Genomic DNA, 13650 nt, shown 5'->3' with positions numbered 1-13650 from the left:
ATTGACAGGTGGTCCATGAACCCCAACTAATCCGGAAAGAAGAACTTTCTTCCTTAGTTTTAGGAAGACCATGGCTCACGCCTGGATATGCCAGGAGTCCTTATTAGTGATTTTACTACAAATTGTCCTAATTTGCTCTGCACAGGTAAGTGATATCAGTTTTTGTTGTTCTTGTTCTCATCCCACTGGTTCACATCCTAATAAATTGTTCATATTGGACTATTGGCTGAGACTAAGAATTTGAAAATGATTTATTAATGCATGTATCAATTGGAATACCACATCTGCAATTTCCAATCCATTTGAATTGGCCTAGATTTGGGGCAAATTGCCAAACCTACAGTAAAAGTTGCTTGGTATACTGCTGACTTATATTACCAGTGAGTGCTATGCCTTTCGGTGTTTGTATAGTGTGCTGTAGTTTTAATTACATGACCTTTCCAATTACAGCCAGACTGAATACACAATGGGGCTCTTTGTGTGAGGAGCGCATTTAGCTAAGAGTATTGTTGAATTTCAACACAATGACTGAAACTATTTGTGTCAATGTATCCACAGAGGGGCCCTGTCGGTCCTAGAGGCCCCCCAGGACCACCAGGAGCAGCCGGTGTGCCTGGAGTTGATGGCATAGACGTAAGCTACTTTGTAATATCAACCCAATATATATGTGTCAATCCGGGCTAATATATAATGATATATATAAATGATATTTGTTGCCAAGGATAAAGGCAAGAGCTAAAGGTTATTCTATATTATTGCTCCATATTTAATTGTCTTTTTTAGCAATAATGTTTTTAGCAGCAGTTATTAAAATCATCATGTCATTTTAGGGAGACAGAGGACCAGGGCCTGGTGTTGATGGAGGTCCAGTGAGTTCAATAGATTCTTCTTTTCCCACGTACTATTATTAAATCCCCCATCTTAAATGACTCAAACATTGAATTTTGATCTAGGGCCCTGATGGAGACAATGGCAAAGATGGATCTCCAGGAGCACCAGGACTACCAGGGGCAGACGTAAGTCCTATGATGAAGACCATGAGTTTATATATATATATATGTTCTTTCATACAGAGTCACTCAAACACTGTGCAGAGAGATCCTACTAAAGGATCTGATAATAATGAAATAATGGAATGACTGTGTGAATATGTGGCCTCTGAGCAAAAAGCTTTTAAGAAAAAAATCCCCCTGAAAAAACAGGTATTTGGGGAGAGAGTATCGCAGCTCAAATAGTTTCCTGCCAGAAACAGAGGGGTTTTTGTGTGTTTCGGGGGCACGGGGTATTCAGACGCCCTGCAATGGTGGAACATTTTTGATTTGGCTAAAGGTGGAACAAAAAGGACCCAGTGTGCTGTAAAATTGGGTGGTGGTTTTGAACAGTTAAATGCTTGCCAAAAAGTTGGCAGTTGGAGTCAGACAACAAGGTGAACTGAGCATTAGTATGAAAAAAGATCTCTATTGAATCTCTATTAACGACTTTCTCACTTAACAAAGGTTGACTATGATCCATTCTTGTATCAAAAGGTTTTATTCCTCATACTCTGTGTCAGTGTCAGTTTTGCATAGTTCGTAAACGTTCTGTATGACGTTGTTTCTGGAGCTTTCTGGATATGTAATTAATTCTGGATGAATTAATTACATATTTTGATGTGCAGAAGACAAATATCCAACACTGTGACCTGAATGAAATAACTAATAGGGTTATGTGTCAGGCGTCATGTGCATTCCAAGAAAGAAGGGCTTCTTGGTAATTCATGTACAGTAGGTAACATCTTGTTGTTTCTTTAATAGGGTGAAATAGGGCCTGTTGGAGAACCTGGCCCCGATGGGCTCCCTGGGCCAAAAGTAAGCTGAAAGGATCATCTAGCATTTCCAAAGGTGTCATTAGGTTGATAATTCAAGTTTATTTAATAACTGTCTGGTGCCATTGTCATTAAGGGTGAAACTGGTGAACCTGGACCTCATGGGGAGATTGTGAGTAAATATCATCCAGATGTGTCACTACACATGATGAAATAAAGACTGATGATTCCTGGAGAGCAAGCAAGATGTTGTAACACTCCCACATTCTATCAATGCGTTAATAGTCTTGCATATGTCTATTTAATTGTTGCCTATAGGGTGTAGGACCTGATGGGCTTGATGTAAGTATACACTGATAATACAACTAGTAACTCAGTGACCTGAAATTAACTCCAGTCTCTTACTACTACTACATGATTATTTTGTAATATTTTGATAGGGTGCACCTGGTGCAGATGGACTGGCGGGTGAACTTGGCAAAGTTGGACCCCAGGTAAACTGTTAAAATCCATCATGTTTCAATTTGCCATACTTACACAAGGCTTGTCATGATGTCATATCATGAGATTACATTGATATCAATCCAGCCAGTCAGACCTTGACACTTAAGCCTTCTATTGTCTAATAAAGTCGACAAGAGGTTAAGTCTAATACAAATTACAATAATGTGTGGCATGAGAAATGTATTGCGCATGAGAAAAAAGTTAAATTAATGAAAGACAATGACAATCTCTTACAGGGTGCAAGGGGCAAGAGAGGTCAGATGGGACTTCCCGGTCCTCCAGGGCCAAGGGTAAATGTTATCATCTGATTAACAAAGTGATTCAAATTACTTTAAGTGTCAATGAATGACTTGGTAACAGTTAAACCTTTATTTAAAGTTATTCTAGAGGTAATGGTAATTACAAATCAATACACCATATGTAGGTAGGTAAGTAAGTAAATGCAGCTCTGGACAAAATTAAGAGACCACTGCAAAACGATTGTGGTTTTACAATTTATAGTCATGAGTTTGAGTAAAATGAACTACTATTCTAACTATTCTATGAACTACTATTTGAATTCTTCAATGAACTACAAACAACATTTCTTCCAAATTCCCCAAAATATTGTCGTTAAGAATATTTATTTTTGCCAAAAAATTCAAATGTCACGAAAACTTGTAAAAAATAACAATTAAACAACATAATACTAATGTTTTAACTCAGGAACAGTTCAAAAATCAGTCATTGGTGGAATAACCCTGACCAATCACAGCTTCCAATGGTCTTGACATGCTCTCCACCAGTCTTTCACATTGCTGTGGTGGGACTGAACGCCACTCCTGGTGGGAAAGTTCAAGTAGCTCGGCTTTGTTTGATAGCTTGTGACCATCCATCTTCCTTTTGATCACAGTTCAGAGGTTTCTATGGGGTTCAGGTCTGAAGATTAGACTGTCCACACCTTGATCACCTAATTGTGTGGCATGGAGCATTGTCCTGCAGGACAAACCAGTCATCAGAATTGGGGAACATTGTTTTGCTAAGAAATTCTCTAAATTACAACACTTTTATTTGGATTTGGGGAGAAATATTCTTAATAGATATAGAATAAAACAAATGTGTTTATTTTACTCAATCACATACATATAAGTATAATAAGTAAAACCAAAGAAATGTAAAAGTTTGCAGTGGCCTTATTTATATGTTGCATCCCTCGTTTACGCTTTCTTTGGATTTTGTAACAACCTATACAGCTAAAATATAATACAGTGTACACTGGATTTCCTATGTTATTACAGCATTTTTAGGTGAACAGAGATGGTTTAGTACTTTAGCATAACAAAGTTAAATGGGTTAAACTCACTCCTCATATACCACCTGTTTTAATACCTGTCAGATGCACTGTTTTTTGGTGATAGTGGTGTGCTTTATTATGTAAGTACTTGAGGCGCAATCTGCTCTGGGTTCTCCAATTCCAGTCCTCGAGGGTCGCTGTCTGGCATGTTTTAGATGTTTCCCTGCTCCAGCACACCTGATTCAAATGAATGGTCATTACCCAGCTTCCACAGAGCTTGATAACAACCCATTCATTTGAAACAGGTGTGCTACAGCAGGGAAACATCTAAAACATACAGGACAGCGGCCCTCGAGGACCGGAATTGGAGAACCCTGGAAGGTAATCCTTAAGAAAAAAACACATTGACCTCTATATGTAGGTATTAGTTATTACAGTTAATTGTATAACTATTATTGCTATTTGCTTAGCTTGTTTGAATTGGATTTCAAGATAAGTAAAAGCAAAAAAAATGTATCTGGACAACTTTTTGACGTTTTTCTGTTTCTCCCATGTCGTATTTATGTCCCTAAACGTCCTCCTACACACCACAGCGACCCCAGCTTGTGGAGCTGAGTCAAACTGTGTGTTCGGATTCACAGGCACCATTTTCATATTTGTTATCATGTCACTTGTCAGTATACTTTCCTTCCTCACTTGCCCACGCTGGTATTAAGATAGGTGCCCACCGACCATCTTTCATAAACATTGCCTTGCTAGACGCCACCAAAACCTAACAATTTTATGGAGTGAGTTAAACCAATTCAGCTCTGTTACACTTTGTATTATTTTTGTCTTGTGGTGTAGTTGCCTTTTATTTCACATTTGTGTCATAGTTGCTTTGTAAATTCAGAGTGTTATATAGAATCAGACACAGGTTTTCAAAGAATATTCATAATAATAAATTTAAAAAAATCTATTTTTAATTTAGGGTCTTCCTGGTGTATATGATGGGGAGGACCTGGTAAGTTTTGTTCAAGAGTGAGACAACTTAACAGACATAACAATCCTAAATGACTGACGATGACAATACATATTGTGGCAATAAAGATAAAATAATATATGTAATATATGTATAATATATGTATGTGCAATACTGGTGTCAATGCCTCCTAAAGTACTTTATTATACTATATGTTCATTACTGTAAAAAACTGAAAGGATACCATTTTTTTATGTTTGATTAATTGCATTGCCCCGAGCTCTACCCTGCATTAAACTGTGATGTAATGTCAGTAGAGATGCCTTAGTGATAGGGCTCTTCATTTACCTTAATGTGTTTTACAGTGTCCCAATGCCTGCCCCAGTGGTCTGAGTGGATATACTGGCCTCCCAGGCATGAAAGTGAGCAAATGCTGTATTTACTAATATGTTTGGATATTGTATTTGGACAATAAAACAGTCATATTTGTAGTTTTAACATTCTACATTATTACAAGACGGCTTCTAATCGAAAGGCTTGAGCAACATAGGTTCTGGACTGCTCTGCAAAAGGCCTGAGATTGTGTGTTTTGGATTTGAATTAGTTACATTATATCTTGACATTTTTATTTATATTGGGAAACCACAAAGACTGTGGCTCAAGATACCGCAAAGACTGCGGCTTGTGTTTTCTGGATTACCGCAAAGGCTGCGGCCTGTTTTCAGAAGGGTTTTATTACTTTTATTACTTATAATATTGTTTTATTGATTTTTGTGTAAAGCACTTTGAGCTGCAATTCTTGTATGAAATGTGCTATATAAATAAAGTATTATTATTATTATTACATCCTAAGGGCCACAAAGGGGCTAAAGGTGAATCTGGTGAGCCTGGAAAGCAAGGACATAAGGTGATTTATTTTTCTAGGAAAGGTCATTAAAGCTATTGAATTATTGAATTACCTTTATATGGAGAGTTATATTTTGTATTTTCTTCCAGGGAGAGGAGGGTGACCAAGGAACACCAGGAGAAGTTGGAGCTCAAGGGCTACCAGTAAATTATTTCAGTTTACAAATATAACAAATAAAAATATATTTTTTGTAGAATATGCAGTATTATGTTTTGGCTTCTTCTATTCTTAAACTTTTCTTATTCCCTTTCTTATACCGTATCCTTTTCTATCACCTTCATCTCTTTTTTCTCCTCTGTCTCTACTGATTTTAGGGCCCAGGTGGACAAAGGGGGATCACAGGAATAGTAGGCTCTAAAGGTGATAAGGTAAGGATTAAAAGGACAACCCACAAAGGTTGTACAAAGCAGTGCATCACAGGGTTAGTAGGCACATTTACTACTTCTGTATAAGTAGGATTGGATAGAATAGTACCTACATGTAGGATTGTTGCAATATACTACTGTCTACTGTTTTTAAGGTACAAAACTATGAAATTCATCATTCCATAAATGAGCTTGCAGGGGTGTTATATGAAAATACTGCTTTAATTTTTAATTTAAAAGGGTCCACGCGGAAAGCCTGGTGAACTGGGTCCTCAGGGAATCCAGGGTGGCGTAGTAAGCAACTTTTTTTATCATTGCTTTGACCTCATTATGGTCTTCACATTTCAGAGTGACTACCCTCTCAGTTTTGTGGATTTAAATGTGGTTATCCTCATCATAGGGCGATGTGGGCCAGAGAGGAGTAGTGGGTGAGACTGGCCCAAAGGGAACCCAAGTAAGCACTAAATTAACTAATCATTTTTCTCAATTTCTTAACTCAATAGGTAAGGAGTACTGCAGTCAGAGCTAGATAAAGGATGTGTTTAAGGTTCTTCTGATGTAGTTTCGTGTTTGTTTTATTGTTTTGTAGGGGGCCCAAGGACCTGCAGGAATTAGGGGCACCCCAGGCCCTAAAGGAGAACCTGTGAGTACTGTATACCTCTCTTTCTTCATATATGACTGCTGACAATACAAAAACTCGTCATCATCTTGAATTTGCATCAATAAAGCAACCAATGATTGATCATTACTGCCATCACATTATGAACTTTGATGATATTTCCTATTAATCCCAATGTCATTTTTTCTTCTTCGATTGGATAGGGCCTTGTGGGTCCAGATGGCCGTGAGGGCATCCCTGGATTACCAGGATCTAAGGTACAAGTTATAATCAAAGGAAATGTGTCTGTCCCTTCATATTCAAGCGATAACTCTGATGGTTATGTATTGCTTTCAGGGTATCCCTGGGAAAAATGGAGCCCCAGGTGATGCTGGCCTTCAAGGACTTCCTGTATGTAGGATATATAATCCCTTGCATCACAGAATTTGCTAAATAATTCTAGATCCGGTTGTTTATGGTTTAAATGTAATTTTATTCATTCAGGGATTACCAGGTGCTTATGGACCTAAAGGAGTCAGTGGGGAGAAGGTATAGCAATATTTCAGTATTTTATGTGTTAATTTGAAATCTGTGATCATTGTAGTGAGATTATTTTCTCTCATTTTCAGGGAAACTCTGGTGACCCAGGTGTTGTCGGACTAATGGGTTCTCCAGGGAAATCAGTAAGTCAATGCAAAGTACAAAGCACTGGCAACACCACAATCATTTATACATTCTAATCAGTAGAAACAAAATAAAAAACCGTAGTAACATACTCTCTTAGAATTGTTGAATAGTGTCTTTTGTCCACAGGGAGAGCGTGGTGAGCAGGGAGAAGTAGGACCTGTTGGACCAAGAGGTGGGCCAGTGAGTATGTTTCTTTTGTTGACTATGAATTATCTATTTTAGGATTGGGATTCTGAGTGGGCAAAGCACAATTACATTTATCATCATTAGCCAGTTTATCATTAGAGTTGTGTGCACAAAAACACTTAAACAGCCAATCTAAGGGATATTTAAAGAATGAAAAGGTAAAATACAAAAGAATGTATGACAAAATATTTCATTTTAAAGACTGTGTCAACTGATGTAGGTGTTTTTGTCCACATGGGGGCAGGATCATTGACAATGCACAGCCCCAATTCAGAGTTTACCACCTGCTTATCAGATATTTGAACATGACCAACTTTGGCAATTTATCTTTTGTATTGATCAAACTCAGAATAGGGCCAATTATTTTATTGGAAGTGCATTATATATTTATGCTTCTTTGTTACTTAACTAGTGCACAGTGCCCGTGATGCAGTCTGTGATTAAGATGCCGGTGAAACACACAAAACAGATGACATGAACTATAGATAGTGCACAGTGCCCGTGATAAAATTGGTAGCACACACACACACATTCCTGGAATTATAAATAGGGCACCATGCCCGCGATGATGTCGGTGACACATATTTCTGCAATTATAGATAGATAGACAGATCACTATGGAAATTCTGTAATCTCTAAAGTACTTGTTCAACCTCCACATCATCTATTCTAGTCACTTATGCAAATCATAAAGGCAATATATCATTATTTTAAACAAATTGCTAATGGTACATTCATGCAAATGCTTATGTAGTCTAAGGGGTGTTTGCTATGTTTGTATTAATGTTTGTATTTTTTTTGTCCTTGTGCTATGCAATGCTGTAAAATGTTCTGTATCGCATTCTTATAAATATGACACGACAACTGACTGCGGAGAACAAAATGTGGTGTTTAGTTTTTTGTGCCCATTTGCAAAGTTAAGGTAGTTTTGACATTAGTAAACACATAAATTTATGTACCAAAATGCACTGATCTATACTGAAAGTATCCACATATTGTCGTTCTGTTAGCTAGCCAGAATTTCATCCTTAAAGGAAACCCTTCGAAAGCAGCTGATTCAATGTTATCCTAGCAGTCAGCACTGCAAACTAATTGTAGCTAGTGATGGGCATTCCGGCTCTTTTTCGTGAGCCGGCTCGTTTGACTCAGCTCATTGAAAAGAGCTGGCTCTTCCCAAACGGCTCTTTAAACAATAAATGTTTAACTATGACTTTGACTATGATAGGTGTGAAAACAATTCATAATAATAATACAAATTAAATTATTTAATGAAATAATACTCTACCTTAACCACAATGTCTTTAAGAATGCATTGAGTTGTTATGGCTCTCCTCCAAGTTTCGACTACTCATCTGACTATATGTTTGTGATTGACAGGAATAGAATGTGAGGCTTATCAGACAGTTGAAACGAATGTCTGTGCGCCTTAGGCCTATATAATATTTTTTTGTTGTTCTTTGAATTAGTCAATTATTTTAAATACAACAAAAATCATTCATTGTTTCATTATTACATAATCATTTAATTTCTATAGGCTATATTCATCTTTTAAAAATAGAGTCGGCTCTTCAGATATGCGAGCCAGCTCCCAACTCTTAGAGCCGGCTCATTCGCGAACGACCCATCACTACTAGCTTAGTGCAACTCAGTCTTTCTCAACTTGGCTGAGAGTTGAGAGCCAGTAAAGCCAGAGTAAAACTGGCAGCGTATTACTTTTTGGAAATGTCGAAATGCTGATCCAAACAACACTGCACTCCGTTGGATTATAAAACGGACACCTCCAAAATATGAACTTTGCAGAGTGCCTGGTTCCCGAGATAATCGTGGAAAACTTGCTGCCCTAAAATCTCATTCAAAATACAGACACACAGACCGACAAACAGACATAGATTCCTTGGATTATTAGAGAGATGTGAACGTATTCTATATCCTCCTTTTTGTGTCTTTTAGGGTGAGAGAGGAGAAAGGGGCCATGATGGACCTACTGGAACTCCAGGACCCAGGGTGAGTAATGCAATGTTACCTGGGTAGAACTACTTTCGAGGCTGCTGTGTGTGTTGTAGTGTTAGTCTTCACTATGTCAAGTTAAATTCACATGTTAAGCAAAAGGATGTAATTTGTACGTATAAATACATTAAAATGGTTATCTGCAACAGAATATAATGAGAGCAATTCCTATTATTTTATGATTTCACAATAAATTAAGTCGATAGGGAGCTCTGATTCTTGAATACGTTAAATGTTGCTTTACTCTCTAAGGAAGTTAGTTAATTATATGGCAAGAGTGCCTTTCTGTGTACACTCACAAAAGATCAGGAATTTGCAAGTTTCAAATTAAGTGTCAAACCCATGCTTATAATAATTAGCATTGCCATTGTCTTTTTTTGCTCAGTTCTGAATCAGAACCATGACACAGGTCTGATTAGAGAATTAAACTGAAGACTATTTACACTTACATTCAGATATAGCTAAATGTATTTATGTTTAACAGAAATCTATCATTTGTAACATCAGGTCTGAATCCTGTTTACTTTTATTTCTGTTTAGAGGCCCTGTCTTTACACATTAACTTTCATCTTTATGCAGACAGTGGTGTTATTTTTACATATCCATTTTCTAAATTAAGAGTGTAAAAAACTCACTGCTGCTTTGTGTTGCTGTAAACATCTGTAACTATTTAAATATTCTCAAATTAAAGTGTAACATATCCTGGACAGCACTGCAAAACATACGTTTTCACATCAGGAGGGATTCCTAATAAAAAATACACTGTCCTTTTGTATCCATATTGATAAATATATGAGGAGGGTGATACTTCAGTCTTGTTTTTACTTTCAAGATAATCCATAAGGTTGCTTCAAGCAATGTTATGTTAAAATACTTTTTTGTAACATGTTACCGGTAGTTGTGTCTTATTTTGTTTCTGCTAATTTGTTGCTCGTATCTTGCTCCTTTTGCTTTAAACTTCCTGGTTAAAGCAAGAGGAAAAAGCCATACCTGTGAATAAACCATCAATACATTTACATTTATGCATTTAGCAGACACTTTTATCCAAAGCGACTTCCAAGAGAGAGCTTTACAAAAGAGCATAGGTCACTGATCATAACAACGAGATGCAGACATTGCGAGCAGCCAAAACATGAAGCATACATTGTGGAAAACCAAATAAGTGCCAAAGGGAAGAACCATAAGAGCATGCAGTTAAACAAGTTACAATTGAACAACATGAAACTCCCCACAAGAGTGCAAGAGTGTACCTGTAGAAAAAACAATCAACAGTAAAAATATTTCACAGCGAGTACAAGAATTTGAAACCGTTACAACTAACCAACAAGAGCAACAAGTCTCTCAATACGAGTCATTGTGATCCTGGAGGAAACTAACATCAGGACTACAATCAAAATAAGTTATTAGAAATAGTCAGTCTGTGCCCACTCATAGTAACTTAAGCTATAGGTACTTTCAATGTCAGATCTTTAAAAGCTTTAGACTCTAATCCAACATGAATCGCCTCTTGTTTTACCAGTCCATGGACCCAAGGGTATAGATTCATTAAGGAGGGATTCAAGGCAGGAAAGGTGCTGAATGAAACTGAAAGAACCCTCTGTTTCCCAGGAATGTCTTAAACCGGCTAGCCCAGAGTATTCCATAATCAGTATTCACACATCTATGAACATCTGAGTGCAATTTTTTATGTATATTTTTTTCTTCCAGTAAATGTGGTCAGCTAAAGTGGGGGAATACCCCCCACTCAGTTTTACACACGTAATCTAGTTTGTTAAAGTGTGTATGTTTGTGTCACAGGGAAGTAAAGGGGATCTCGGTCTTCCTGGACTTCCAGGCCCAGCTGGATTGCCAGGACAGAAGGGAGACAGGGTAAGAAAGATAAAACCATAGAAAATGTCTTTGAATAATGTAGTATGTGGTATTTCATGATCTAATGATGAGGCTCTTTTGACAGATATACTTGATGTCACAGCATTTGTGATGCATCTATTACAATGTGTTTAAGTTGCATGTATCTGGGTGCAAAGCCTTGCTTTGAAGATTGAAAGAAGACTTTATTTTATCCAGGGGGCGGTTGGTCTTGATGGTGCTAAAGGAGAACAAGTAAGCTACCCTTATAACATCCGGCATTGACCAGATAATACATTATCCTAGCTTACTGTGATAGCCATATCCAACACAATAATCATGAACATATTAAATGATATGACTTATATGGGATGTTACACATGTATAGCTTACTATTTCTGATATGTGTAAGTTATTTTGTAAAACACTTATTTTTCTCTTGTCTAGGGGGCACCTGGTAATGAGGGTACATCTGGGGACAGAGGAGACTTGGTGAGTGGCCACCATACAAATTCAAAGAAACAGTAAAACAGTACAGAAATACTAGAATTGTCTTTTGTCCTGGATGATAGAGTGACAAATTATCTAAGCTACTGAAACACCATAAATGATTAATGTGGAATAAGCAAATTTTGTAAAAATGTAAATGCTCACCGTAACCCATTCTTTTATAGGGTGATGAAGGAGAGCCAGGAGAGAAAGGATCGGTAAAGTTCAGCCAATTTCTTTACTCATGTGTCTATAACACATCTGTATGCATGTAAAGCATTCCAAACATCAAAACACATGTTTGTAAAGTTGACTGCATCTTCATAATAATCTCTAATCTCTTATTTTTTTACCTTTTTTATAAAAGCCTTTGTGGCATTGCCTGACATTATTGTTTATTTGCAGACAGGCCCACCAGGAGAGACAGGGAACAAAGGGCCAGAGGGTGGCCGGGGCCAGCAGGGGGCAGAGGGCAAGTCAGGTCAGCCCGGACCCCGTGGTATGCAGGGAGACAGGGGGACTCCAGGGATGCCAGGCAGGCAGGGGCCAGCGGTAGGCAGTTTCTTATAACCTACGTAGTTATGGGCTAGCATCTGTATATAGAGCCGGTGGTTTCCCTGAGCCCCAGAAGTGAACCTTTCTAAAATGTTAAATATTTCTATTAATAAATGTGGATACACATTTTTCCATGTAACTGCCATGACATATCACTATATTTTGCTTTTATTCAAGTAATATCTAACCACCACTTTGTTACAGGGTAAAGCACCAAGGGATACACACATCAGACAAGTATGCATGAGAGTCATGCAAGGTAAATTTGCATCCTTACTCTATGTTAAGCCATTTGTCAGACATAATTCACACATTTTAGGGCCCTCGATACGGTAGATTATGAACAAAACAATCCTCTTCCAATAATTTCATTCTTACATCACACATAGCTGCTTATTGAATATTCAGCCCAAAAATTATTATTTTTTACATGTAATGTATTTTCTGAGAGAGAATACACAAGTCTTTAAATCATACAACCTACAACCACAAAGGAATTTGTGAGGTAAGAAAGGATAGAGACATTACTAAAGTAATCTATACACAGCTTTCTGTATTTAGCAGTTAATCTCTTTTCATCATGTTTTGCAGAGCAACTAGCCCAGCTAGCGGCCAGCCTGAGCAGGCCTGAGTCAGGCATCTCTGGGCTTCCAGGCCCCCCTGGCCCCCCCGGCCCCCCAGGCCCAGCTGGAGAGAACGGCTTCCCAGGACACTCTGGAGCTAGAGGTCTTCCCGGTCTTAAAGGACCTCCAGGGCTGCTGGGTCGCAAAGGACCCAAAGGTGAGAGATTTCCTGCATGATGATATGTAAAGGATTCAGAACCTCAGTTGAAATCAATGATAACTCTATCCAATCATGTTTATCTCATTATCAGGTGATACAGGTGACAGAGGTGAAAGGGGACCTACAACAAGAGGGTCTAAAGGCATGCCAGGAGCACCCGGTCTACCAGGTAAAAAAGAAAAAAATGCATTTGGTATACTTCTGTTTAAATAAACCAATTTCAAGTTATGTTGTAATAATTTCTCTAAACTAACGACTGTCACTCAATGTCCAGGACCAATCTCTGTGAGACAATGTGTTTGTCTTTAATTGAGTTTCAAGATGTTCTATTCAATGTAGCCTTGCTCATGAAGTTACAGATTCAGATGAAACATTCTTAAAATACATTGTCAAAGCAGCAGGTCTATTTGAATATCTAACCTACCTAATCACTACACAAACAGGTGACCCAGGTAGAGCTTCTTACGGTACAGATGGCCGTGATGGCGATAGAGGTCCACGTGGCGTTCCAGGTATTGCTGGGGCTCCAGGACCTCCTGGTCCTCCTGGGGTGAATGGATATTGCGAGTCATCTCAATGCATCCTACCCATGGTGGCGTCCCCTGTGTCTGCAAAAGACTCCGGGATGAAGGGGCCGAATGAGATGTGAGCTTGGTAGATTTGGACCCTATACTGAAAGCCCA

At 38.1% G+C, this 13650-nt stretch overlaps 2 protein-coding genes across 2 annotated transcripts in view; both read left to right on the top strand.

The window, feature by feature from the left end:
* The window catches only part of si:ch211-69b7.6 (neuroblast differentiation-associated protein AHNAK), a 59850-nt gene that overhangs the window by 46183 nt on the left and 17 nt on the right, over nt 1-13650 (top strand). The window lies entirely within an intron of this gene.
* Nucleotides 8-13649, top strand: col9a1a (collagen, type IX, alpha 1a). The gene is made up of 32 exons (XM_067259021.1): nt 8-145; nt 559-633; nt 831-869; nt 954-1016; nt 1794-1847; nt 1941-1976; nt 2123-2146; nt 2245-2298; nt 2545-2598; nt 4552-4584; nt 4908-4964; nt 5396-5449; nt 5539-5592; nt 5764-5817; nt 6055-6108; nt 6215-6268; nt 6404-6457; nt 6637-6690; nt 6770-6823; nt 6917-6961; nt 7042-7095; nt 7226-7279; nt 9236-9289; nt 11090-11161; nt 11360-11395; nt 11588-11632; nt 11815-11847; nt 12035-12181; nt 12389-12443; nt 12776-12964; nt 13059-13136; nt 13411-13649. The coding sequence occupies exons 1-32, from the start codon at nt 71-73 to the stop codon at nt 13614-13616; spliced, it is 2064 nt and encodes a 687-aa protein (XP_067115122.1). The 5' UTR covers nt 8-70; the 3' UTR covers nt 13617-13649.

This window comes from Osmerus mordax, chromosome 21 (assembly GCF_038355195.1).
Source record: "Osmerus mordax isolate fOsmMor3 chromosome 21, fOsmMor3.pri, whole genome shotgun sequence".
Lineage (NCBI taxonomy): Eukaryota > Metazoa > Chordata > Actinopteri > Osmeriformes > Osmeridae > Osmerus > Osmerus mordax.
Note: the sequence above shows the minus strand (reverse complement) of the source record. Positions and strands in the feature narration are given on the sequence as shown.